The 27837-nt window shown below is 39.4% G+C and overlaps 1 protein-coding gene across 1 annotated transcript; it reads left to right on the top strand.

Moving 5' to 3' along the window:
- The first annotated feature begins 1629 nt into the window (after window positions 1-1629).
- On the top strand, window positions 1630-26445 carry LOC119910684 (tyrosine-protein kinase fyna-like). Its single transcript, XM_038729408.1, is given in 13 exon segments — window positions 1630-1794; window positions 10131-10387; window positions 12639-12706; window positions 12708-12736; window positions 13933-14031; window positions 14471-14574; window positions 14968-15117; window positions 15260-15424; window positions 16459-16638; window positions 17054-17130; window positions 17682-17835; window positions 23613-23744; window positions 24785-26445. Coding segments are annotated over 12 exon segments (1614 nt in total). The 5' UTR covers window positions 1630-1794; window positions 10131-10140; the 3' UTR covers window positions 24994-26445.
- The last annotated feature ends 1392 nt before the right edge of the window (window positions 26446-27837 follow it).

The following is a 27837-nucleotide window of genomic DNA, read 5'->3' as shown; positions in this document are numbered from 1 at the left end:
TCAACATTGGTAGCATCACCCAAGCTGTGTTTATAAAAAGCTGAATGGTATGATAAAGAGATGGAACAGTCAAATAACTGATTGATCGATTGACAGAAAATTAATTAATCGTTAAGTTATTTGTCAATTACTTGTTCCAGCTTGATCATCAAGCGGATTTGCTGCTTTTTCTCTGTTTGATATCGTTGTTGGTTGAATATCTTTGGGGTTTTGACTGTTTGTTGCTCAAAACGAAACATTTGAAGACATCACCTCGTGCTCTGGGAAGCTGTGAAGGATATTTTTTACTTTAAAACATTAAATTAATTAATTCAGAAAAGTTTCTTCCATATACTGAAAATAACTGCAGCCCAAATCTGATCTGCTCCGAGTCATGGAGTGAAGGTGGGAGAGTGTAAAAGTGTAAATTATTCTTGGACGAACAAAATAATGGCCGTGAATATACAGTATGTGATTGACTGTGTTGATTTTTTGTTACTTTTGTCATTGCTCTAGCTTATTCACTCAGCTAAATAAACCTCCAGTGTTTAAACAGCTGCAACACTGGAGGAATATTTAATTAATGGAAGTCAGAGGTCAACGTCATGATTCATAATTACCTTCCTGAGCAGGTTTAAATAATCCTTTTTAAATATCAAAAGCTAACATATTCTAATATAGATAAGGATTGTTTGCCCTAATTGTTGCAATACATGTTGCATTTTGCACCTAATAGGCTATTCCCTCTCAGTGTTGCTGATGTTTTCATTGATACAGAAGGAGGCACTGTTTTCCAGTTTTAGCTTGCTATGCTTCCAGTGAGAGCAGTAATCATCTGAATGTTACCTAAAATAAGTGTTGATTTTTACTTATTGATAATTAGAGTGGGACTTTACTCTGCTGTTATTCAGGTGTCATTCATGGAGGGCCAATTGTGCATGCAAACAAACCACTACATGATTTTAGTTGGAACAAAAACTAATCCACTTAGAGAAGCATGGGACATTGTTGAACACAACGGGATTAAACAAAAATCAGACCCAAAGATTTATGAGTTTCTTCTGGCTCTAATTTAAATTCTAAGCCAAAGTACTGTCTTAACGTCTGTGTTTCTTATTCATATTTAAAGACTACAAGTGAGAACGTAAAGAGAGCTCTTATCACCTGAACAGTCACAGACAATATGCCAACCTTGTCCTGTTATCAGTCATTCCACAGACAAGGAGGTGTCCCGCTGTACAGTGTAATCTGTTATTGGAGGAAAGCGGTGTCAATCACCACTTATCCGTCGGCGTGGATCCGCATCAGCAGTGCACAATCACAGCTGCGTCAAGCCATACACAGATCAACCGGAAACAGAATAGCATTTGCACTTCAAAATAAAAGCACAAAAGGTAGTCATTTGGAAATCATGCCTTGGGCGAGCTTGACATAATCTTACTAATACAGAATTTGTGGAATTACTATCGTATACGCGGGTTCAAAACATTAGATTAATTTTTGTTTGGTAAAAATACGCTTTATTCTTGTTAACACTTTCAAATGACACGTCCTATTATACAGCTTTATTTTGACATGAGTAACCAGACGCTGTATATGTTGTTGTGAGCTTGATGACACTGGTCGCTGTCGTCATCGTCTGTACGCACGGCGGCGACAGGAGCTCCGGAATCGGCAGGGACTTGTAGCCTATCCCACCGCTATTCTCTCTCAGTGCGAAGAAAAAAACACTAACAGAGAGTAGAAAAATATCGGCGGTTTCCCCCAACGAAAGTGCCTCTGGAAACTCCGATGGATTAGTCTGATTCGTCTGCGGTAAGCACGCTTTTTCTGTCCTGCGTTGAATTTCAATTGGTCCACCCGCCTTGTCCCCTATTTTTGCGCTGTGGACTGCGAGATGAATTCATCTCGGGAGAACTGAGGGGATAAATAACACATTGTGGGTCGCATGAAATCCAGCCAGGATTCACTTCTCTCATTCTGCAGATGGGTGCGTCTATACCTTTGCCCTCAGAAGGGTACAAAACAGAAAGAGTGGTGGTGGTCTCGTAATTGTGGCTGATGTTTTGCAGGGCTGAGATTGTGGAGAGGAGGCTCTTGCAGCAGCAGGGATGGATGCGCTGCAGAGCAGAGCTGACCACTGAGGCCATTCACACATTCACACACAAAATAAACGCCAAAATGGCCTGCAGACAGCCTCTTATTGATTCACCCCAAATAACTGTCAAATGCTTCAAGCTAATTGCATTGCCACGCTGTTAAATATCCAATTAAAGCTCTCCTAATCGGGTTATCTGATGTGTCTGGAGATGCAGCCATCCATCTTGTAGGCAAACACCAGGGATGATAAAGTGTGTTTATCTGGGAGCTAAAGCCTCAGTTGTATATCCATGTGCAATAAGTTATTCAATAGTTGTGTGTTGGTTTTACAAATATGCACTCAGCTCCCAGAAGCTGAGTATTCAGCCTGTCATTGGTCCATGAGTAAGTAGGCTACACAGTTGGCGTGCGTGATGTATGTGAATGAAAGCAGTTGCATATTATGGTTCATGGACCAAGTACATGTCCCCCAGGCTCTCTGTGCAAATACAGTTGAGCCTTTACTGGCACACAAGCTGCTACTATAGGATTTTAGGTTCAAGGGGTTAATGGATTTCTTTGGTTAAAGCAAAATGTGTTCATCATATCTAGTAGCCTAGTTTGCCTCTTTTTATGTCAGTCAGCAAATAGAACACATACAGCAACTATTTTGATAATTGATTAAATGCCAAACTTTTGATGGTTTCAGCTTTTCATATGTGATGATTTGCTGCTTTGTCCTTTCTTAATAAATATTAGAGAACTTAATATTTTTTTATGTTTTGGACTATTGATCAAACTAAACCCAAAGATATTCAGTTTCTAATGATATAAAACTGATAACAGCAGCATGAAGAAACTGACACCAGATAAATTTGGAATGGCATAAGCTTAAAAATGGCATAACAATTCTCTCAGTAGTTTCCAACTAATTGTTTTTGATGATCTAATCTATTAATCGTAGCAGCCCCTTCATACAGCACTCACAAGGCTCGTGCACTTTCTATCAACCCAAGTGTTATTCTACCAGAAAACTTCCATCCTCCATCACTGCACATCCACCACATCATTATTTCCAGTGGGTTCTTACATTGTCCATTGCCCTCCATTGGCGCAGGATTTGGAAAGAACCGTTTAAAGCCCCCAGTGCAGACTTACAGGCATAAGCACCAAGAATCTGCTCCTGTTTGTGGAAAAAAAGTTAATGTTTTTCTAATTTGCCCTCTTCTCCCATTTGGAAAATATTCATCTGCTAGGCACAAATCTCACTGACTGAATGGACATCTACAATGGGCTCAGTGATTTAACAACATGACTGAACATACTCAACTGTGAACATTGTGACACCACAGTTAGGCTTAAACCCACATACTGTATGGAGCTCAGCTGTGGGTTTTACAACTGGCTCATTCAGTACGTCAAGAATGCTTTGAAAGCCTTAACACTGCTTTTCATTGTGCTGATAATCTTGTAGCAGAGTGAAATGTGGCCATTGTCTTGTTGTTGATACACTGAATGAACTCAGTTGTCCAACACAAGCAAAATATTGTAACTATTCAGAGAATGGCAACCATAAGGAGGAGATTGTCAGAGTTGTACCAAATCTAGTTAACACAGGAGCAAGTTTCATGTGCATTCAAATGGCACACAATTACACAACTGAAAATTATCCTCTTTTAGGTCACTTCTTTGATGAATGAATAGAAAGTTGTATTTTGGAGTTGAATAAGGTCGTCTCAAGTGCGTCTACAGTAGGAGGGATGTGGGACGTTTGACTTTGTTTTGTGCCATGTCAATGATCTGAGTGTAAAGGGACCCCCACTCTTCAAATCTAACAGAGCTATTTTGTTACTGTGTTTGTTGAATCAAAATAATTGTATAGTGGAGAGATTTGCAAGTTAATAATTAATGTACTCTTAGATGTAATGACCGGTTAAGCAAAGTTTGTAAGTCAGATTTCAAAGGTTTAAAGCACTTTAACTAAAACTAATAGAAATAGCATCAGGTCAGCTTGTTAGCAGTTGAACTATTTGGATAATCAGTTAAAAATCTGAAATTGAAAAAAAATCCCTGGTTTGCAGCTTCTTAAATGTTAGGATTTGCTGTTTTTCTTTATCATTACTTCTGTGAAATTATAATGGCCATTTTTGAACTATTTTATGATATTTAATAGACAGAAAGATTGTTTGATTAATCTTGAAAATTATTTTCATTATCAATTAAACTGCAGATTGCATTTTAAATTAACAGATGAATCCTTTAGTCTTTAGAAATGTCAGAAAAATATAAAAACGTCCATCATGGCATCTTCAAATGTCTTGTTTTGTACAACCAGCAGTCCAAACCCCAAAGTTATTTAATTTTCAATGATATAAAAAAGAAGAAAAGCAGCAAATCCTCACATCTGAGAACCTGCAAACACAAGTGTGCTCTTGATTATTTCAGTCCACATGAACATTTTGTTCAGGCCGCACACATATTTCTCAAGCCTGGTTGACTGTCTTCTATTGAATCCATCAGTTACACTGAGTGACCCAGACATGTCTGTCCTTTTAATTTAGTATATTGATCTTGCAGCTTTACTATAAATGGCAGAGTATCTCATTATGGCTCCCGGCTCTATGTGTTATTATAGATGATTAACACTTGTGCCTGTACAGCATCAAAATAAAGGTCATCATTTTGGGAAATTAATTTCCAGTCGAGCCCAGCTGCTGTGCCTGATGTGGTAGCACTAACCCTATCCTGTTACTTTCTGTTCAGATAATACTGGCGTTTTCATTTCTCTTCACTTCCTGATGTGATGGAATCTCGTTGTCAAATGCTATATTCAACAGATTTGGACCAGACATCTTCTTCATCTTCAGATTTCAGACAGCATCTTGAGCCAATCAAGATGAGAGGAGTTTTAATATGATACCCCAGCCTGTCTGTGCTTTTCTGTGAAAGTCAAGTCCTCCCTCCATGTCCTTGTCTCTGCCTTTTGCTATTAACTGTTGAAGCACACTACGTAGCTACGATCCCGTCCCCAGTGGTCCTTCCTCAGTGTGGTCCTCTCTGAGGTAAGGGTCTGAAAATAGCGTGATGAGTGTTCTCGCAGGCTGAGGTGGTCATGCGATACCATAGGCTGTGCCACAGAAGGGAACAAGCCCAGAGGCTACGATGCCATCATCTGCTTTTCTGGGGGGGAAGTTGTGCCACAGGTCGGGCATAGAGGAGTTTAGTATGTATGTGTCCCTGAAACATACAGCACCTAAAAGTATTACATTACAGGGCTTTGTCTTGACATTTTGATGGGATCCACGTTGTCGATTCATGCATGTAATTAAATAAAATAAAACAACACAGACTAGTTGTCCCTTAGATCTGAAAGCCAGTGATGAAGGTTTGTGAAACTCCTATTATATTATTGTGAAAATGTGATAAATCTGCCTGTTGCTGTCGAATGTGCTTGAGCCAAACTTGATCAATATCATTGACTGTTTCTTATGTCCAGCGTTTTTATAGAACTCATTCAGCAACTTCAGTCACAACACAAAGTGCACACAGATGTGATTTATATGCAAATATTTACTAAGCGACCACCGCGCCAAAAAAACAGTACCAAATAGGGAACACATGTATGTAAGCAATAAAATATGTCCTAGTTTCTGTGCCACAGAATGGTTACAGATATGTTAAAGCCATAGTAGCTCCCTGGCCTTTTTTTATTTCAAGAGCAGGAAGATTTTCATAATCCCCACAGGCAGCACGACGATGTGAGATCTCCCCTCATTTACTCTGATCCCTCCAGGAGTGGATGCAGTGCTATTTCAATCGCTGCAGTTAAAGAGAAAATCCACCAGAACACAGACTTTACCTGCGTTATCCCACTCAGTTCAGTTAATATTTCCATGCTTGTGCAATTCTCCACCAAAGATTTGTGTACGTCTTTTCATCAAACAAGAAGCTTGTATATATAGTGTTTGATTTAGCACTACCAGTTTTTAAAGCATTCACATAACTTTGATTGTGTGGTTGATTGTAGTAGCAGATTCATTTTTTCCAGATTAATTGTTCAGTCTATAAATTGTCCATAAAATGTCAGAAAATAGTGTAAATGCCGCAGTATCCCAGAGCACCACTAATGTCTCTAAATTGCTTGTTTTGTCTAAACAACTAAGAAAAAAATGCAAAAAAACAGCAACATGTGTTGAACTGGTAGCAGTTAACCATTTTTACTTCTACTACATCTGTTGACAATTTATCATCTAATTGATAAATCCACAAAGTATCAATATTATAATAGTAAATACACCTCACTTACTTATTTCTGATGTTTTTGGAGAGGCTTGCATTTCCCCTGTAGGCTAAACATGTGTTTTATGTTTTTGTTTTTTTTAAACTTTAAACATACCTGCTATACCTAGAGAGGGGTGCTGCAAATACCTGAAGATAGTAGATGTAGATATCAGTGGCATGGAAGATTATTTGTTATTTTTAGGATTACCAAAGAATCCGCAGTCCTCCTCCTCCTTGTATGTCAGTATGTGGTCTCAGCTTTGGTCTGGGCTTATACTGTAATGCTACCGCTGGGCTTGTTTCTTTCTGGGTATTTAATGGGGTTTTATTGGCAGTAATGAATCACAATGATGTCCTTCTCTCTGCAGTCGAAATGTTTCTCGGTTAAGAATGTGGAGCAAATGCAGTCATGGCCAAAAGTGTTGGCACCCCTGAAATTATTCCAGAAAATCAAGTATTTCTCACAGAAAAGTATTGCATTAACACATGTTTTGCTATACACATATTTATTCCCCTTGTGTGTATTGGAACAAAACAAAAAAAAGAAGGAAAAAAGCAAAGTGGACATAATTGCACACAAAACTCCAAAAATGGGCTGGACAAAATTATTGGCACCCATAACTTAATATTTGGTTGCACACCCTTTGGAAAAAATAACTGAAATCAATCGCTTCCTATAACCATCAATAAGCTTTGCAAACTGCTCCAGGTCTCTCATATTGGAAGGGCGCCTTTTCCCAACAGCAATTTTAAGATCTCTCCACTGGTGTTCAATGGGATTTAGATCTGGACTCATTGCTGGCCTCTTTAGAACTCTCCAGCGCTTTGTTGCCATCCATTTCTAAGTGCTTTTTGAAGTATGTTTGGGGTCATTGTCCTGCTGGAAGACCCACGATCTCGGATGCAAACCCAGCTTTTTGACACTGGGCCCTACATTGCGACCCAAAATCCTTTGGTAATCCTCAGATTTCATGATGCCTTGCACAAAGTCAAGGCATCATGAAACAACCAGCAAAACATCTTTGAACCTCCACTATATTTGACTGTAGGTACTGTGTTCTTTTCTTTGTAGGCCTCATTCCGTTTTCGGTAAACAGTAGAATGATGTGCTTTACCAAAAAGCTCTATCTTGGTCTCATCCGTCCACAAGACGTTTTCCCAGAAGGATTTTGGCTTACTCAAGTACATTTTGGCAAACTGTAGTCTTGCTTTTTTGTGTCTCTGTGTCAGCAGTGGGGTCCTCCTGGGTCTCCTGCCATAGCGTTTCATTTCATTCAAATGTCGACAGATAGTTTGTGCTGACACTGATGCACCCTGAGCTAGCAGGACAGCTTGAATTTCTTTGGAACTTGTTTGTGGCTGCTTATCCACCATCCGGACTATCCTGTGTTGCAACCTTTCCTCAGTTTTTCTCTTCCGTCCACGTCCAGGGAGATTAGCTACAGTGCCATGGGTTGCAAACTTCTTGATAATGCTGCGCACTGTGGACAAAGGAACATATAGATCTCTGGAGATGGACTTGTAACCTTGAGATTGTTGATATTTTTCCACCATTTTGGTTCTCAAGTCCTCAGACAGTTCTCTTCTCCTCTTTCTGTTGTCCATGCTTAGTGTGGTAAACACAGACACACAATGCACAGACTAAGTCAACTTTTTTCTCCTTTTTATCTGCTTTCAGGTATGATTTTTATATTGCCCACACCTGTTACTTGCCCCAAGTGAGTTTAAAGGAGGCATCACATGCTTGAAACAATCTTATTTGTCCACAATTTTGAAAGGGTGCCAATAATTTTGTTCAGCCCATTTTTGGGGTTTTTTGTGCAAGTATATCCAATTTGCTTTTTTTCCTTCTTTTTTTTGTTTTGTTCCAATACACACAAGAGGAATAAACATGTGTTAATGCAATACTTTTCTGTGAGAAATACTTGATTTTCTGGAAAGATTTCAGGGGTGCCAACACTTTTGGCCATGACTGTATAGGACTGAAGAAATTGAAAATACTGTGTACACAACCTGAATGCTGGAATTTGATTGGCATGTATTCGATACTTTCATGTAGCTGTGGGCTGCAGGTGACACAGTAGAGATTTGTACTTTTTACGGTATTTTATTATTATTGATTATTTATTGTTGACAGTGAAGACAAATATGGGAACAGAATAGTTAAGACTAAGGCAAACAAATGTTTCCATAATAACAAAAGCATTATGGAGTTTTTATTTTCCACTGGTCTTCATCTACATGCTGAACTTAACTTTGCCTGTACCCTGTTGCAGTTACCCTGTTGCAGTACTCGCAGTGTGACACATCTGTAAAATTTTTTTTGATGTTGGGTTTCTTGCTAGTAAATGTAAAACAGGCCTGAAGGAATCTGGTCATATACTCTGTAGCTTTCCTTGTAACAATTAAGCTCCAGTGTCGTCCAGGACATGCCTCTGATTCCAGCTCATTTGGGGCTGCAAACACCCAGCACTAGTTCCTAGAGCCCATGGTGACATCTTGAAATGTCTTGTTTTGTCTGACCAATAATCCAAAACTGAAATATATTCAGTTTACCATCATAAAGACTAATAACACCAGAAACATTTGATTAGCTGGAATCAACGAAACTTAAAAATGACTTAATGATTAATTCATGGTCAACAAAATAAGTGTTTCAGCTCAGAGCTGAAATTGTTGCCCTCAAAATCCTTTTTAGATGCGTGATGCAGCTGGTTATTTTTATATTTATTAGTTTCACTTACCCTGACCTAATGTTTTGTCCAGATCGTCAAAAAATTGTTCATAAAGTGATCTTTCTGCTTGTTACATTGAATTAGTCTTGACAGAGGCACAAATCAGAGTCTACCAATTGTACTGTTTAATGTGGATCTGAATCTTTAGCTGAGGTCAAGTCGTGCGATAGCTTCCCTTCCTCCGTGTGCTGCAGCCCTGGCGTTTGCCCCTAGCACCACCTCTCTCCATCCACAGAGACTGTAAACAAGTGTGTTTTCAATTAGCTGTCTCAGAAGTCAGCTGGCCGCTAAAGCTGATGAAAGAATGGTGCTGTCAGCGGTCTCTTACTAGCTGTGCTGTACTGGCTTCATGAGCTTCTAGGGCTTAAAGGGTGGGTGGGGGGACACAGTGAGCCTGAAATATGCGTTAGTTTAACTGGGTCTCTTAAGATGGTAAGGTTCTTTTTAATTGGCAAAGCAGATTATCTCTGTCATTACAGAAACTGGTTTAGCTTTGCTTTAGTGAGGCCAAATGCTCCATCAGTCCCCCCTCATGAGACTCGGTGTAGAGCCAGGGAGTGGTTTGCTGCTAAGGGTCTCTTTTACACATTTAATTTGATGCTGTGAATCTATAGATGGGTGTGTGGCTCCTCGTAAAGAAAACAGAAATAAAGTTCATGCCAACTTGTAAATGCAATAGCTGTGTGTAAATTCTTCTCACAAGTGTGGCTGTGCAATAAGATGGAAAAGTAAACCATGGTAAGTAGTGCTGTTAAACTGGATATTCTTAGCATGAAGTGTCTCACGTCAATACCAACATGAACACATATTCACAACAGTGATCACATTAGCCGTACACCGCAGCTCTGTCACATTATGTTCCTCTGTATAATTAGTAATGGAGTTTATAGTGTCGTTTTTAATTTCAGCCTAATTGAAATATTTTTCACAAGGCTCTCTGTAACTCTCAGAGGAAACTCTGAAATAATGGAATATTGAATCATAATTTCCCCAATGGAGACGGCTTTTGAGCTACATACTAATTTCATCTCTGTCTCTTTCTCTCTCCACCCACAGAAAGTAGAGAATGGGCTGTGTCCAATGTAAGGATAAAGAAGCAGCAAAACTCACTGATGACCGGGAGACCAGCCTCTCACACAACTCGGGGTACCGCTATGGGTCCGACCCCACGCCGCAGCACTACCCCAGCTTCGGGGTCACCACCATCCCCAACTACAACAACTTCCACACCGGCGCCACACAGGGGGTGACCGTGTTTGGAGGAGTCCACACGTCCTCGCAGTCTGGGACGCTTCGGTCACGGGGCGGAACAGGTAATGTTGAAGAAGCTCTTTTAAACAAGTCTGTAAATGCATGTAAGATGGTTTGAACAGAAAGCAGCTGTTTAGTAAACAATAGGGTTGGGCCAGGTTTTTGAACCCTGTAGCTGTTTTAAAAAATTACATTTTGTAATTTGTTATCTTTTTTACATGCCAAACACGTACACTTATTTAGCGTTATTGCCTCTTCTTACATTTTACACCTGCCATATTGTGGGTGACCTACACTTAATACCATGCCTGAATGCATCTGACTAAAGCTGCTGCTATGCTACAGATGCACTTGGTGGTAGATGAAAAGATCGTTACCATTCTCCCATCTGTACAATAAATACAACTATAAAGTTACAGCCAGCAGCCGGTTAGCGAAGCTAGCTGTTTCCCCCTGTTTCCTGTCTTTATGCCAAGCTAAACTAACCACTGCTGGCTGTAACTTAATAAATACATCACAGAGATATGAGTGGTATCAGTCTTCTCATCATCTGAAATGTAAGTCACTTTGGATAAAATTGTCTGCTAAATGAGTAAATGTAAATCTATATCTCCGCAAGAAAGCGAGTGCATTTCCTAAAATGTTTACCTGTTCTTTTAAGAAAGGGTGACATTGTAAAGGGACAATTTTGAAGTATGTTGCTGTCACTAAATGGGGGTCAAATTACAAACAGAGCAATTAAAGTTGTAAAGCTGTAAACTTCTCTGAGGACCACTGACTGTCTGCCCCTCATCCAATATTCAATTAAGAGGCTAATGTCCAGTTAACTGACCACTACACAGTAACTGTCTCAGTAGCTAGTCTTCACTTCAGTCATATGGGATGATCGCAAATTTACTCCAAGGTAGGAATTTCAGATATCATTTTTCGACTTTTTTATGTGGTTCTTCTTTTTTTGTGTGCTGATAATGTGGTGCTGTGATAAATCCATGTTTCTGCAGAAGATGGCTGAAAGTTAATGGAACACAAATTATCGCCGACAGTAGTCTTGTGAGGCACATCTGACGACTGTAAAGATCAGACATTGTGCCGAAGCTAATATTCATATCTGAGATTGTACAGAGATGACTTGAGTTAAAAAAAAAAAAACACTTATCAGACCCCCCCATGATGACATAATTTGGTCATTGTAAGGTGTGCTTCGGGGGTCACAGCACCGACTGTCTGGGAACGATTCAGATCAAATCAGAAAATGAAATAATTTTACAGTTTAAGGCTTATTAAGAGATACAGGGACTCCAGGGCCGTTCCAAATCGCATCAGATAAATGTGAATGGCCTCACCACCATTCCTAGAGATGGCTTGTTTTTTGGCCCATTGGGGAGAGCGCAAGAAGTTAAAAACAGAACATTGACATGTTATTAGCCTAAAAAACATCTTAGCAAACAGTTACTAATTTACACATCCAGCAGATACAGGATACCTGACAAATGTCAGTCCAATATTCTCCAACTCCTAAGGCAAATATGTGGTTCTTGAGCTGCTAAATACTCCACTTTCACCAGGTAGTCGCTAACTTTGCATGTTCACCATTTGGTGTTGAGCTTCTCCGCTGAAAACAGCTGCCTGCTGCGGCCGAAAACAACACTTGCAAGAGCGGCGAGAGTAACACAAAACATTAAATGTGTAGACTATAAACTCCAACCAGTGAGCTCAAAGACCCTGAAAGTCATTTAATGCATTGTTATTAAAAAAGAAATGATGAGTGCAGCTTTGAAATAACATTAACAATATTTATTTAATACGCCGGACTGGAAAAAGCTTAAAGATTGTATAATGTAAAACAATTATTCACAGTGTCACAGACACAAGTTATGGAATATTAGATATTATAAATTACAAAATAGGAATGCTCTATAGGAGAGTGAGAGAAGATTTTGACCAAATTGAGGACCTCAATTATCTCTGCTAGTGAAATGTTTGGATGGATGAAGGTTTGATGACATCTGATTGAGTGAATCAGTGAATCAGTTTGAAAATAAGACTGGAAAGCATCTCTGTCTAAATTGTATGAAAGTGTGCGTATGGAAAACATTAACATCATAAATTGTGAGAATTTGATGTTTCTAAAAATGAAGCAGCAGATCGGATGCAAGAAAAAAATTAAGAGGGTAGTCATTCTGCCCATGTGTTAGACAGATGAACAAATCCAACAATAAAACCACAGTGAAAATCCCATCATAATCCTTCATATCTATAAAATTCACGTCTTCTAACTCTAACCACCACATGTCACTTTTTGTTTACCTGCAGGGGTGACTCTGTTTGTGGCTCTTTATGACTATGAAGCCAGGACAGAGGATGACCTCAGCTTCAGAAAGGGGGGAGAGGTTCCAGATCCTCAACAGCACGTAAGTGTGAAAACATCTGCACAACAGCATATAAGGGTGGCGGTTGTGTTTTTTCACCCTCTCTGTTTTTGTCATGAACGTCTGAATGCTGTATTAGGAATGAAATGTTGTTTCTCGGGCACAGATGGAAGGAATGTATAGACCAGACTGGTTTGAGAGGGTATGTTACACGTAAAGTCTGACAGATTTGTTTTAATGGTAACTTTCTTGTAGTTTGCATCATAGAAATAAGATATGTCATGAGTGAATTGCACCTTTTTGAAAGTTATCCTCATTTACTAGACTACAAATTTGAATTCGACTACAATGATTCTGAAGCAGTTGACCCTTCGCTAAGCTGCGCCCCGAATATGCAGCTGACCAATCACAGCACAGTATAAGACTTGCTCTAACTGAGGTCCGACACTTTCATGACTGCGCTCCATTGACTCGTATGCAAAAGAAGTAGTTTTCTAGCTTTTTTTGCTGTATTTATACAAGATATGGTCAAATCTTTCCTTTCCTGAGGCACTTACTGTAATAGTAATAGTTACAGTCGCTACCCAGAGATGTTGAAAGGAGAAGTACAAATTATTCTCTTTCTAAAAACCTAAAACTAATCCACAAAAATGTAGGCTGTAAATTGTTCCTACTTAGTTAGCTAACGCCAGCCAACTTACCACTGAATGTAACGTAAAGCCCTACTATTTTTGCTTTTTAATGATTATAATAATGAATAGAGACCTGCCTAGCTTTACAGGAACAGTGTTAATCATTAATATTGTTGCTTTAGCTTCTGTCTTTATTTTCATGTCAGTTTGACAGCCTGAATACAACACTCCAATGCATAATGCATTCTCCTTTCTCAGATTGCTTTTAAATTTTTCCAAAAAGTTGACAATATTTCTCCAGTTTTGTCCAGTTTGTCGAATTTAGCAACAGTTATCATTTTTGATTACAAAAAGAGATGACTAAATGTGATTTCAGTGATGATTCACAGAAACTTCAGGGGCCCACGTACTACAACGTAAACAACTGCTTTAAATTTTGTAGGTTTTTTTATGTGCTCTAAACTGAGCTCTCAGAGACAAGATAGCCACTACATCTCATCATCCACTACTGTTTATTTGTGCCTGCATAATGTGTGAATGTTGATCTGCCTCCATTCATTCCAGCCTACCTCTATCCTCCAACTCTCTCTGTCCTTGTCTCCTCAGCGAGGGAGACTGGTGGGAGGCTCGTTCTCTCACTACAGGTGGAACAGGTTACATTCCCAGCAATTACGTTGCTCCAGTGGACTCAATCCAAGCTGAGGAGTGAGTAAAACTGTTATATATGTATATGTGTGTTGTGTGTGCGTATATGTGTGTATATATATATGGACTAGGTAAGGCTTTAGGCCGTGGCCCTACAGTGTTTTCTAGATAAGTCCCAGCTATAGTTGTCTGCATGCATTTGTTAGCAAGCATTTTCAAGCTAGAATGAAAAATATATTAGTTTTAGTGTGTTTAAACTTATATTAATATCAATTCCAGTAGTACTTACAATCATTCTGACTTGGGATAGACACTCCAGAGTGTTAGCTTTCAGAGAAGCCCAAAACCATGCATATACTCCAAATGGTTCAAGAACTGCATTCAATTTACTTTGGATATGCCTTGAATAGGCGTTTAGCATTGATTGTACAGGAATGTTAAGAGGTTAAACCAAATATTACAGTCTATATTTTTTATTCCTTCTTTTTTCCCCCTGCAGCTGGTATTTTGGTAAATTAGGTCGAAAGGATGCAGAGAGGCAACTTCTCTCCAATGGCAACGCCAGGGGCACTTTCCTCATCCGTGAGAGCGAAACAACCAAAGGTACTCCGACTGAGCAGCGTCAAACATGCTGGCATGTTGAATGATTTTTTTTTGGGACACAAAGTGTTTGTGAATAAATAAATATTTAGGAACACTTTAGTTAAACGTGCAATGTGCAAAAACAAAGTTGCAATGTTGGTCTCATGATTTTATAAACTGTTGTAAACATGTAAACCGTTCATGAGACCAACATTGCAACTTTGTTTTTCAGTTTCTCATGTCATTAAGGCTTGCTCTGTATTCATTACCCTAAATCTTTTGCATAACATGCATGCACCCCCACATGTCCTGTAATCTCTTGTGAAAACCAACTTGGTCTCACCAGAGATTTTGCTCCAAGTCTACTTGAATCCATCATTTTCCTTCTTTATCGTTGTGTTGTCTCTGTTCCAGGGGCCTACTCTCTCTCCATCCAAGACTGGGATGACGTCAAGGGAGACCATGTCAAACACTATAAGATTCGCAAGCTGGACAGTGGAGGCTACTACATCACCACCAGGGCCCAGTTTGAGACACTCCAGCAGCTAGTGCAGCACTACTCTGGTGAGACTCTGCCACAGTTATAGAGGATGTACAAAAGTGTCCTGTCATGACCGATCACTGTCTGCTCTCCCTCTTCTTAAAATTACAGTGTCATTTGGTCTGTACAATACTTTCTTAAATCAAAATTGCATGTTTAATCCAGCCAGGGCTGCAGGGCTTTGCTGCCGACTGATTGTGCCGTGCCACAAAGGCATGCCTCGTCTGACTGACCTGTCCGTCAAAACCAAAGACGTGTGGGAGATCCCGCGGGAGTCGCTGCAACTCATCAAACGTCTTGGCAACGGCCAGTTTGGAGAGGTCTGGATGGGTATGTATCTTTTTGGCGTACTCTTATGGCAGAAATGAAGAATTGGACAGCTGTAAGCAGTGTTAAATGTGTTAAAAAACATAGTGTATGGGTTAGATCATTCAAAACTAACAGCCATTTTAACTTACCCACAGGGAGGAGTGTTTGCTGTCAGTGATTTCATTTAGTGATATAATTTGCTGGATACTTCTCTGCATAATCTCAGTGTCCATTTTACTGGAATAAGATTTACAATTGTATTCATCTGAAAGGGCCTTCAGACCACTTGTTATATATGGCATTTGTCGTGTTTAGTTAGGTCCCTGTTCAGACACGTTTTTGTTCAGTTGAGTTCAGTAAAACTTAATTTGTCCCACATTGGGTAGTGAAATGTTCCATGTGTGTCTGATTTACTGAGATCTGAACATGTTGTTGGTAACACAAACATGTATTAAGTCAAACCTAGAGTAGATGGTTTTTTAACACAGTTTTCAACTGGAAGCAACTCTTTAGTGTAGCTCGAAACTAAATTCATGTCCTGAAAACTTGTCAAGCAATATTTTACTCAACGTTAGATGGATTCTGTATGCAGGGAGAACAACAATGTGGACAATGACTTTAAAATTTAGTTGAGTAAGTTTTGAAATTTGGATACACCAGGGTAATAGTCACCCTTTATTTTTCTATGTCATTAACAATGTTATTTTTATAGATTTAATTATATTACTATATTTTTGTGATAGTTACCCTTTACACCACACTAAGCTAAGTTTTATACTTGAGCAACCTCCAGCCACTGTTTGTTGCCAGTTATCTGCTCTACATTTAATTTAAACTAGCACAGGCAATAACAATCTCAAGGTACCTGATAACTTCAGTAGATTTCTGTCACACATTTTACATTACTTTTATGTCCTTCCATACGTTTCACATTTAATTTTGTCAGACTAGGCACCATATTTTTCTCCCTTTGAAACTAAAATCTTGCTGAAATGCCAGTCACTAATCTCTGGAAAATTTCCCTTAAACAACCTCTTTTTAAATGTTTTTATCAGGCACGTGGAATGGCACCACTAAGGTGGCGGTCAAGACTCTAAAGCCCGGGACCATGTCACCCGAGTCCTTCCTGGAGGAGGCTCAGATCATGAAAAAGCTCCGACACGACAAGCTGGTGCAGCTCTACGCTGTGGTGTCTGAAGAACCCATCTATATCGTCACTGAGTACATGTGCAAAGGTAGGTGCTGTTTTAAACTGACACTTAAATAGACACAATGAATATTGCATACATGCATTTCTGCACCCACAGGGTGTACATCATTTTTGCATGTGCATGGACAGTACAGTATATCTTTTACTTCATGGCATGTCGCTCCATTGCATGTCCACATTACTATAATGTAACAAACACAATTTTTATTACAGTGATACAAACACAATTTGAGGTTCTATAGAAGTGATTTTGTTTAAAAACAAACAAACAAACAAAAAACCACACACACAGAGATCCTCAGTTACCGGAGCAATAACTAACAAATACAAATTTGAGCCAAGTATAACATGTGGCAGGAATCCCAGAAAGAATTCAGATCTGGCAGCTGAAGACAACATGGGACAACAAATCCTAACTAATTTTTCGTCTGTGTTTTTAGGGAGTTTGCTTGAATTCCTTAAAGATGGAGAAGGACGAGGCCTCAAACTGCCAAATCTGGTGGACATGGCTGCTCAGGTATGTTGCTGAAAAACACTGTGGACTTGTTTCCAGACAACTCGGAAAGATATTTTTTTTCTAAGAGCTTAATTCACTTCAATCATCTCCTGGCAATTTACATTTACAGCCATTTCCATCTTGATGTTAGGCCAGCGTTTCATTAGGCGAAAGTGCAGTATTTGAAAAGTCTGAACTTATATAAGTGCACATGTAAATTGTATGTAGCACTTACTTACCAGTCTGGCTGGCCTGTAATTGCTTTATACTAAGACCAAATGGTTTAAAAGTCAGTGATTTTAGCATTAAGGTTGGAGTACTCAATTGCTGCAGTTTGTATTATATTCTGAAGCTGGGATTCATCGCTGTGCATCGATAAGTAATCATACCTGAGTTATTTGCAAATATGGCACATCTATGGCCATTTAGTTAAGAGATGCTCCTCTCTACTGCAGCTAATGCTCAAAAAAGGCTGTAAATGTATGCAAAAATTTAACTTAGCACAGATTTAATCACCTTGAAGCTGGTCAGTGATGTTATGTTCACTGGAAGAAAAAATCTTCATTTCCCAGGTGGCAGCCGGCATGGCATATATTGAGAGGATGAACTACATCCACCGAGACCTGCGCTCTGCCAACATCTTAGTCGGAGAAAGTCTGGTGTGTAAGATTGCCGACTTTGGTCTGGCCAGGCTTATTGAGGACAATGAATACACAGCAAGACAAGGTAGGTCTACTGTCTTGGGTTGCACCAGCTTTTCGTAAATCCATCAGTTTTTGTGTAAAATCCTTGCGTAAGATTTTTATGCAACTTCTTGCTAGTTTCAAACTTGTGATTTACTAAATAGGGTTGCAGAATCAAAACTTATGGAATGTTTAAATAGATTATAGGAAACATCTGTAGCATGGTTCAATCAATTATGTAAACAGGAAGTCACTATAGCATCACAAAGTGTAACATAACTTTTCAGAAGGCCAAACAATGTAAAACTTAATTGCCAGTCCTTAATAATTTTCTCTGATGTCCATTGCGAATAAATGTCTATAAAATCATAGAAAACAAAGATGCTCCTTATAACTCCCTAGCTTGCCTTAAAGTTTTTGTCATTATAAAAGTAATCCAGTGACAAGAATTGCCAATAGCTAATTTGGCATTCTTGTAATGGTACTAATTTGCTAAATTGTAAACAAATATTCTATAGGCTAAAAAAATCAGGGCATAAGTTAAACCCACAGTGTAAGTTACAGAATCCATGGCAACATTATATTTGCTGTTTGCAGACTGCAGACTGTGAAAATTTGATTACGCTATTGCTAATCTAATGCTTATAAATTGTGTTATTTGGTCATTATGTCTGATACTATAAAACAGCATTTTAATTATTTGTCATGATTAGTAGTGTTTTAATTTAGTAATGTGTACATTTCCACTTATAAGCACTTACAGTACATTAGAACTAGGCTAACAGTTTACAGCTACAGTTTAAAGCACACTTTGAATTTATTGATCCCATTCTGGAAAATCTTTTTTACAAGACTATGTTGGATTGGAAATGAACTTGTGACTTGTGTACCAGAGATGCTCACAAGTCTTTCAGCTAGAGTCCAAGTCTCAAGTCTCTGAGCTAGAGTCCGAGTCAAGTCTCAAGTCTCTCGTGGTTATTGGAAATGTTGTATCTCCTGCTGCGTTCAATCCAGGTTGCTAATAAAAATTCATAGCTATAAGGAATACTGTTAACCTGTTTTTCATTTACAGAGCACAACCATGTAATGTGCAATGCGATTCATGACAGCTTATTAAATACTGTAAGTCAATAAAACTGTGACGTTGCATAATCAACAATAAACTTGTTTTTAACTTACAGAGCACAACCATGTAGCCTAATGTACAATGCGTCTACAATTAATGACAGCTTATAAACTACTGTAAGACAACAAACCCCGTTGAGTTTCAAACCCAGTGTAAAGTTAACTAAATAATACTGTAAAGTTACATGGTCAACAATAAAGCTGTAACATGTTTTTAACTTACAGAGCACAACCATGTAATGTGCAATGCAGTTAATGACAGCTTATATACTACTGTAAGTCAACACACCCTGCAGACTCTCAAAACAATAAACTGTAACCTGTTTTTCACAGAGCACAACTATAATGTGCAATGTAATCAAGGACAGCTTAAACTACTGTAAGTCAACACACCCTGCGGTGTTCGGCGCTTCTTTGTTTGGGTCTTTTTGTATGAAGTTTTAAAGCCAAAGTTTATGATAAATGGCACCGCAGCTGCCGGTGTTTGTTGTGCTCTCTCACGTGCGGCCGCACACAGCAGATATTATGTGTTACGTAGGCAGGTTATAGGTAATGGAGGGAGGGAATGGCAAGCCCCTCAGACGTTTCCTAAAAATAAACATTGTTCACGAGTCCCGCGCCTCGAGTCCGAGTCGAGTCTGAAGTCTTTTGAGGACGAGTCTCAAGTCCAGTCTGAAGTCACTGTGTGTGCGACTGAAGTCGCACTCGAGTCCGAGTCTCTAACTCAAGTCCCCATCTCTGTTGTGTACATATCTGTGTGACTTTAATGTTTCTGTAGTATTCTCCTAGTCCACCACAGCATTGCAGGAAAAAGTTGGCGGGCTGGCAGGCGACTTGTTCCATTTAGTCAATTCCAAGACCCATTTTACTAACAGACACACACAAACACACACACACTACTTTTCAAAATAAGTACAGTAAACGAGCTGGAATTTGTCTTGTTGACAGCAGTGGAAAACAGAAACACATGTGGTTACAACATGGCACAAAGACAACACAATATCACATTTATACAAGGGCACAGTGCAGGATTTATGACACAGCATGTTATACACAAAAATCCATCTGTCACTGTGTATCTCGGCCCCACCCTTAATCATTCAAACATTGTTCTCCCCTGATTTTGTTGGCAGACGTGAACTACACCAGGAGAACTTCCAGACTGTTAGTCACTCTGTCAACATGTTCAGTCACTCATTTGTTGGCGATTCAAACGTTTACTGAGATGTAGAGAGATAATGGAATTGTTCCGTTTTTTTCCCCTGGTGGGATGTTATCATGTCCTCATGTCTCTGAACTAATGAAATCACAGATGAAGGGGAACAACATCGAGACAGAGGAGGAGACTGACCTACTTACTCCTTCTGCAGGAATTGCAACAGTGAAATATCTATAGATAGATAGATATACAGATGCTGGTCACATAATTAGAATATCATCAAAAAGTTGATTTATTTCAGTAATTCCATTCAAAAGGTGAAACTTGTATAATGTATACATTCATTCCACACAGACTGATATATTTCAAGTGTTCATTCCTTTTAATTTTGATGATTATAACTGACAACTAATGAAAACCCCAAAATCAGTATCTCAGAAAATTAGAATATTGTGAAAAGGTTCAATATTGAAGAAACCTGGTGCCACACTCTAATCAGCTAATTAACTCAAAACACCTGCAAAGGCCTTTAAATGGTCTCTCAGTCTAGTTCTGTAGGCTACACAATCATGGGGAAGACTGCTGACTTGACAGCTGTCCAGAAGACGACCATTGACACCTTGCACAAGGAGGGCAAGACACAAAAGGTCATTGCTAAAGAGGCTGGCTGTTCACAGAGCTCTGTGTCCAAGCACTTTAATAGAAAGGCGAAGGGAAGGAAAAGATGTGGTAGAAAAAAGTGTACAAGCAATAGGGATAACCGCAACCTGGAGAGGATTGTGAAACAAAACCCATTCAAAAATGTGGGGGAGATTTACAAAGAGTGGACTACAGCTGGAGTCAGTGCTTCAAGAACCACCACGCACAGACGTATGCAAGACATGGGTTTCAGCTGTCGCATTCCTTGTGTCAAGCCACTCTTGAACAAGACATAGCGTCAGAAGCGTCTCGCCTGGGCTAATGACAAAAAGGACTGGACTGCTGCTGAGTGGTCCAAAGTTATGTTCTCTGATGAAAGTAAATTTTGCATTTCCTTAGGAAATCAAGGTCCCAGAGTCTGGAGGAAGAGATGAGAGTCACAGAATCCATGTTGCTTGAAGTCCAGTGTAAAGTTTCCACAGTTAGTGATGGTTTGGGATTGCATGTCATCTGCTGGTGTTGGTCCACTGTGTTTTCTGAGGTCCAAGATCAACGCAGCCGTCTACCAGGAAGTTTTAGAGCACTTCATGCTTCCTGCTGCTGACCAACTTTATGGAGATGCAGATTTCATTTTCCAACAGGACTTGGCACCTGCACACAGTGCCAAAGCTACCAGTACCTGGTTTAAGGACCATGGTATCCCTGTTCTTTATTGGCCAGCAAACTCACCTGACCTTAACCCTATAGAAAATCTATGGGGTATTGTGAAGAGGAAGATACGATACGCTAGACCAAACAATGCAGAAGAGCTGAAGGCCACTATCAGAGCAGTCTGGGCTCTCATAACACCTGAGCAGTGCCACAGACTGATCGACTCCATGCCACGCTGCATTGCTGCAGTAATTCAGGCAAAAGGGGCCCCAACCAAGTATTGAGTGCTGTACATGCTCATACTTTTCAGTTGGCCAACATTTCTAAAAATCCTTTTTTTGTATTGGTCTTAAGTAATATTCGAATTCTCGGAGATACTGAATTTGGGATTTTCATTAGTTGTCAGTTTTAATCATCACAATTAAATGAAATCAGTCTGTGTGGAATGAATGTATACATTATAGAAGTTTCACATTTTACTGAAATAAATCAACTTTTTGATCAGTGTGTGTGTTTATGTGTGTGTGTGTGTGTGTGTGTGTGTGTGTATATGTATATATAAATACAGTGGGTACGGAAAGTATTCAGACCCCTTTAAATTTTTCACTCTTTGTTTCATTGCAGCCATTTTCCAAAAATCAAAAAAGTTCATTTTATTTCTCAGTAATGTACACTCAGCACCCCATCTTGACAGAAAAAAACAGAAATGTAGAAATTTTTGCAAATTTATTAAAAAAGAAAAACTGAAATATCACATGGTCATAAGTATTCAGACCCTTTGCTCAGTATTTAGTAGAAGCACCCTTTTGATCTAATACAGCCATGAGTCGTTTTGGGAAAGAAGCAACAAGTTTTTCACATCTGGATTTGGGTATCCTCTGCCATTCCTCCTTGCAGATCCTCTCCAGTTCTGTCTGGTTGGATGGTAAACGTTGGTCGACAGCCATTTTCAGGTCTCTCCAGAGATGCTCAATTGGGTTTAAGTCAGGGCTCTGGCTGGGCCATTCAAGAACAGCCACGGAGTTGTTGTGAAGCCACTTCTTCGTTATTTTAGCGGTGTGCTTAGGGTCATTGTCTTGTTGGAAGGTAAACCTTCGGCCCAGTCTGAGGTCCAGAGCACTCTGGAAAAGGTTTTCGTCCAGGATATCCCTGTACTTGGCTGCATTCCTCTTTCCCTCGATTGCAACCAGTCGTCCTGTCCCTGCAGCTGAAAAACACCCCCACAGCATGATGCTGCCACCACCGTGCTTCACTGTTGAGACTGTATTGGACAGGTGATGAGCAGTGCCTGGTTTTCTCCACACATACTGCTTAGAATTAAGGCCAAAAAGTTCTATCTTGGTCTCATCAGACCAGAGGATCTTATTTATCACCATCTTGGAGTCCTTCAGGTGTTTTTTAGCAAACTCCATGCGGGCTTTCATGTGTCTTGCACTGAGGAGAGGCTTCCGTCGGGCCACTCTGCCATAAAGCCCCGACTGGTGGATTGCTGCAGTGATGGTTGACTTACTACAACTTTCTCCCTTCTCCCGACTGCATCTCTGGAGCTCAGCCACAGTGACCTTTGGGTTCTTCTTTACCTCTCTCACCAAGGCTCTTCTCCCCCGATAGCTCAGTTTGGCCGGACGGCCAGCTCTAGGAAGGGTTCTGGTCGTCCCAAACGTCTTCCATTTGAGGATTATGGAGGCCGCTGTGCTCTTAGGAACCTTAAGTGCAGCAGAAATTTTTTTGTAACCTTGGCCAGATCTGTGCCTTGCCACAATTCTGTCTCTGAGCTCTTCAGGCAGTTCCTTTGACCTCATGATTCTCATTTGCTCTGACATGCACTGTGAGCTGTAAGGTCTTATATAGACAGGTGTGTGGCTTTCCTAATCAAGTCCAATCAGTATAATCAAACACAGCTGGACTCAAATGAAGGTGTAGAACCATCTCAAGGATGATCAGAAGAAATAGAGTGTCACGGCAAAGGGTCTGAATACTTATGACCATGTGATATTTCAGTTTTTCTTTTTTAATAAATTTGCAAAAATTTCTACATTTCTGTTTTTTTCTGTCAAGATGGGGTGCTGAGTGTACATTACTGAGAAATAAAATGAACTTTTTTGATTTTTGGAAAATGGCTGCAATGAAACAAAGAGTGAAAAATTTAAAGGGGTCTGAATACTTTCCGTACCCACTGTATATGCGTGTCGCCGCAGCAGAGAATTTTACAAAAATTAAAAATTACATACCTGAATTTCTTCTAGGTGCAAAGTTTCCAATTAAGTGGACTGCTCCCGAGGCTGCTCTCTACGGGAAATTCACCATCAAGTCAGATGTGTGGTCTTTTGGCATCCTGCTGACAGAGCTAGTGACCAAGGGCAGAGTGCCCTATCCAGGTGAGAGTGTTCAGCTTTGTGGATTATGTGATCACTTCTCAATTCCAGATGATTGCTTGTGTTGAATTAATGCAGTGTGTGCGAGGTGAGACACTAGCTGTGGTTCTGTGTGCTTAAAAAAGAGCAACATTACATTACATTGTGCATTACCTTACATTACCTTATGTATGCTGTGTTCCTGTTTATCTGCCATACATATTAAAATTAAAATAAAAGCTAAATTTTTTCAAACTAATTCAGATACAGAAATGGCATGAGTGGACTATTGATAATTGTATTGCTGTATACAAGTAGTGTTTTCATATACTTGTTGTACTGTTTTAGGCACCTTCTAAAATCAGTGATTCAAACTACAGCTAAATGCCCTACACACCCTCGCAGGTTTTTCAATTACTCTGGCTGATTAAAACTCTAGCTAGGTGGAAGCTTGGTGGAAATATGTTGGAAAATACATGAGTTCACTAAACTCTACTTTCTAAAAAAGAATAATATCAGTCAAGCACGGTACGCACACACCCACACAATCCTGAGAAGAGCTCTTATCTGGCAACATAAGTGAAATTATCTGAGAGGTTGGGCTGTGGCTGTGTAGAAAGCTAACAAAGTGGTCACCTCTATAGAGAGCATCACTGAATTAGAGGAGGATTGGCTATAGTGAAAATGTTTGCATCAGAATGGTATTGTCATCAGATCTTTTAAACTCAAATATTGATATCAGTATCTGCATCAGAACTCAAGTATTAGTCAGACTCTAATTACCTCTAATTTGAGTAAATTTTATGTCCATTCTATTATTAAGCATGGAAGGTAATTCTCAAGGTTTTGGAACAGTATACAGTATGTTAACAAAAACGTCCACTTACTAGCTTTTAGTGCTTTAAACAGCATTTTTAGTCTTATTTCTGTATTCACTCTAATTTTGAGTTCCTGCATTCAGCATTTCTTGACATTGCTTCTGTGAACCTCCAATACATTTATTTTAAACTGAAAGAGCTCGTGAAGGAGAGAGTTAATTCATTTTTCCACATTCCTCCCTCCAGGCATGAACAACCGCGAGGTCCTGGAGCAGGTAGAGCGAGGCTACCGGATGCCGTGCCCTCAGGACTGTCCCACGTCCCTGCATGAGCTGATGGTGCAGTGCTGGAAGAAAGACCCAGAGGAGAGGCCCACCTTTGAATACCTGCAGGCCTTTTTGGAGGACTACTTCACTGCCACTGAGCCTCAGTACCAGCCGGGGGATAATCTTTGAGCACCGCTGCCCCTCATCTCATGTCATTTCACTGGCTTTTCCACCAGAGGGAGCCAGACTCCACCAATTCTCTCACTCATCCTGTGGCTGTAATGATCTTAAAAGCTCATCGACTGACTTCTTGACTTCCGTGTTTCATACAAACGGGGACAGATGCTGCTCTGATAGCATACTGACTATCAAATCAAAGGATGTATTGGAGGTGGGAGGGGGCACTGATGACTGAAGAGTTAAAAGTGACTGCCATGGACGAATGAGATGACTTGTGCTGTGTAACTTGTATTTAGTGTAAATATAAATTGCTTGTTTACTTATCTCTTCTTTTTTTGTTTCATTTTATATTACTTTTGATATTTTGGAAATGTGTGGATTTTTTTTTTAATCCAAGGTCAAAGTTATTTCAGATTTGCAGCTTGTAGAAAAGCTTGTGAGCCTCACAGTTGGAAAGAGATCATGACATTGACAATTGTAGGAATGGTAATAGTTAGACACCGTGGACCGAAGTATCTCAGAACGTTTTTCTGGAAGTCCACTGACCTTTTTTTACAAGGTTAATATAATAATACTGCTCTTCTCTTCTCAAGGAACTTAGATGTATGATAACACCTGTTCTTGCCTTTTCATGTTTAGTAATATTCTTAAAATGTAAGGGAATGCCTTCATGCTTTTTAACACTAACTTAGTGCATCATGGACTCTTCCACCCATACTTGTATGCTGTCTGCATTAACATTACGTGCATTCATTGCATTTCAGCTTCAGCCAATTATTTAGAGATTGGCTTAAAGTAACTTTTAGTTCAGCTTTTTGTAGTTGAAAAAGGAGGCTGATTTCTTCTCCGACTGCAACTGTTTATCAGCTGACTGCTTATTATACTGGCAATATTTTAAAATGTATGTTGCATTATTGTATGGCAGCAGGCTGTTCTGCATTGTCTTTTCGCTTCAGCAGCCAAACAGACAAACTCACATGACAGGAATGAAGGACCTGTGTACCTGTGTTTGTCCCTTTATAATGTGTACCTCGAAATAACATGTTGTTTATGAGACCAAACATGTTTATTTCATTGTTTTATTTTGCTCAACATTTCAGCAGGCGCAAGCTGACTCCTAAACTCTTGGTTCACTTGTGCAACTCCACATAGGCTTGCCAGTTTTGTATGTTGTCAAGATAGCATAATTATGTGAGTTTTCCAGGGAAATCTGTAGTGTCAGACTTCTCTCTATGGGCGAGAAGATGAGCTCCAGGACAATACACCATTTCTGTATGTATTTAAGTTGCTTTTCATGGGTGGAAATGTGAGCAAAAACTAGGTTTTGTATCACTTTTTGACCCTAATTCTGTAGATATACAGAAAATGTTTTTGGTCTCTGCATTATTTATTGTCTCTGTCTGTTACTTGTACACAACTGGTTTTCAAATAAACAATCTTGCCATCGTCCTGTGGTCTTAACCCGTGGAAACACTTGTCAATAACTGCTTTTAAAGCTAAAGAAGTTTTTTTCCTCAGGCTGACAAAGACAACATGACTGAGCTGAGAATATATGCAAAACAGTTAGTAGGTGTCACCCGCCTATTACTGAGCAATGAACTGCTTATAGGATAGTGGAGCAATCTTTAATTTAATACCTGTTTAATTTGTGTTCTTTTTTTGATCAAGATTTGAGCTTTTTAATTGTATGGAATTTCTGTTCTGACTACAACAGTGAATTTAAGATTACTTGTGGAATTGTATGTGTATATAGCCTCTTGAAGAGCATTGCTATAATGTAATGTAGCACCCTTTTCAGTGTTACTCTACTATAATTAAATAATATCCTTTCGTAAAAATCATTTAGAAAAATTTTTTTTGAACAGTAAATTCCAAGAATGAGAATGTTATCCTCCTAAACTAATCTTTCCTTGACAATCTGCTAAGCTGGCTGAGCAAGACAAGCACTACATTCTTGGTTCTGATTGGACGCAGCTGAAGAAGTGAAGAATTTGCATATAGCAGTCTGTAACACACACGCCTCTGCACCAACAGAAGTGTAAAGAATCCAGCAGAGAACTGGTAGCTCACTGTTACTCTTCCTTTTAAGTCCTCTTGGTCTGGTATGTACAAAAGACATTTAATGAAAGAATATGTTTTCATGTGGTATGTAGCTACTGTGTATATTCACTGATTACATGAAATGCACTTAAATTGTGCATGAAAAATGTCAGATATTTATCTGTTATAGATTAGAATAAAAATCAATTCTTGGAAGTATGATTACTAGTAGTATAGTTAAAATAACATTTTGTTCTGCTGTCCGTTACTTGCAGGACTACAGGCTTTGCCGAAGTAACCTGGTTAAGATGGAGAAATCTGAAAAAGTACCAGAACTGAAAGTGTTTTCTTCTACAAATAAGTCAGTGAAGTTGAAATCCCTTCAACTTTTTAGCCCTGAAGTCACAGTAAACCAAATATTTCATGCTAATCCACATCATGATAGATTCATACCAACTGGTTGCATGGATGCAGATTATTTCTGCCAAAAAAGCCTATGTAGAGTTGCACAACCGAACCAAGGGTTTAGGAGTCAGCTTGCTGCTGCTGCACAGCATAAAGAGCTCATGCAGCACAGAGTTGGTGACACGAGAGGAGAGTGCTCTTGTTGGGACTGTGGACTAAACCAGTGTGAAGCAACAGAGCCTACAAAAAGAGACACAACTAGGTGATGAAATTGGTTAAGTAATCAATTAAAGAACAGGGTATCATTTGGATTTGCTTGACGATTTATGTAGGATAAAATAATGTTTTTTTTATATTCAGACGGGAAGATGAATACATATTTCAGCTTCAGAGTGATGAGGACCACCT

Source organism: Micropterus salmoides, unplaced genomic scaffold (genome assembly GCF_014851395.1).
Source record: "Micropterus salmoides isolate LMB-PRFRI ecotype aquatic unplaced genomic scaffold, ASM1485139v1 Ms_hic_scaffold_19, whole genome shotgun sequence".
In the NCBI taxonomy this organism is placed as follows: Eukaryota; Metazoa; Chordata; class Actinopteri; order Centrarchiformes; family Centrarchidae; genus Micropterus; species Micropterus salmoides.
Note: the sequence above shows the minus strand (reverse complement) of the source record. Positions and strands in the feature narration are given on the sequence as shown.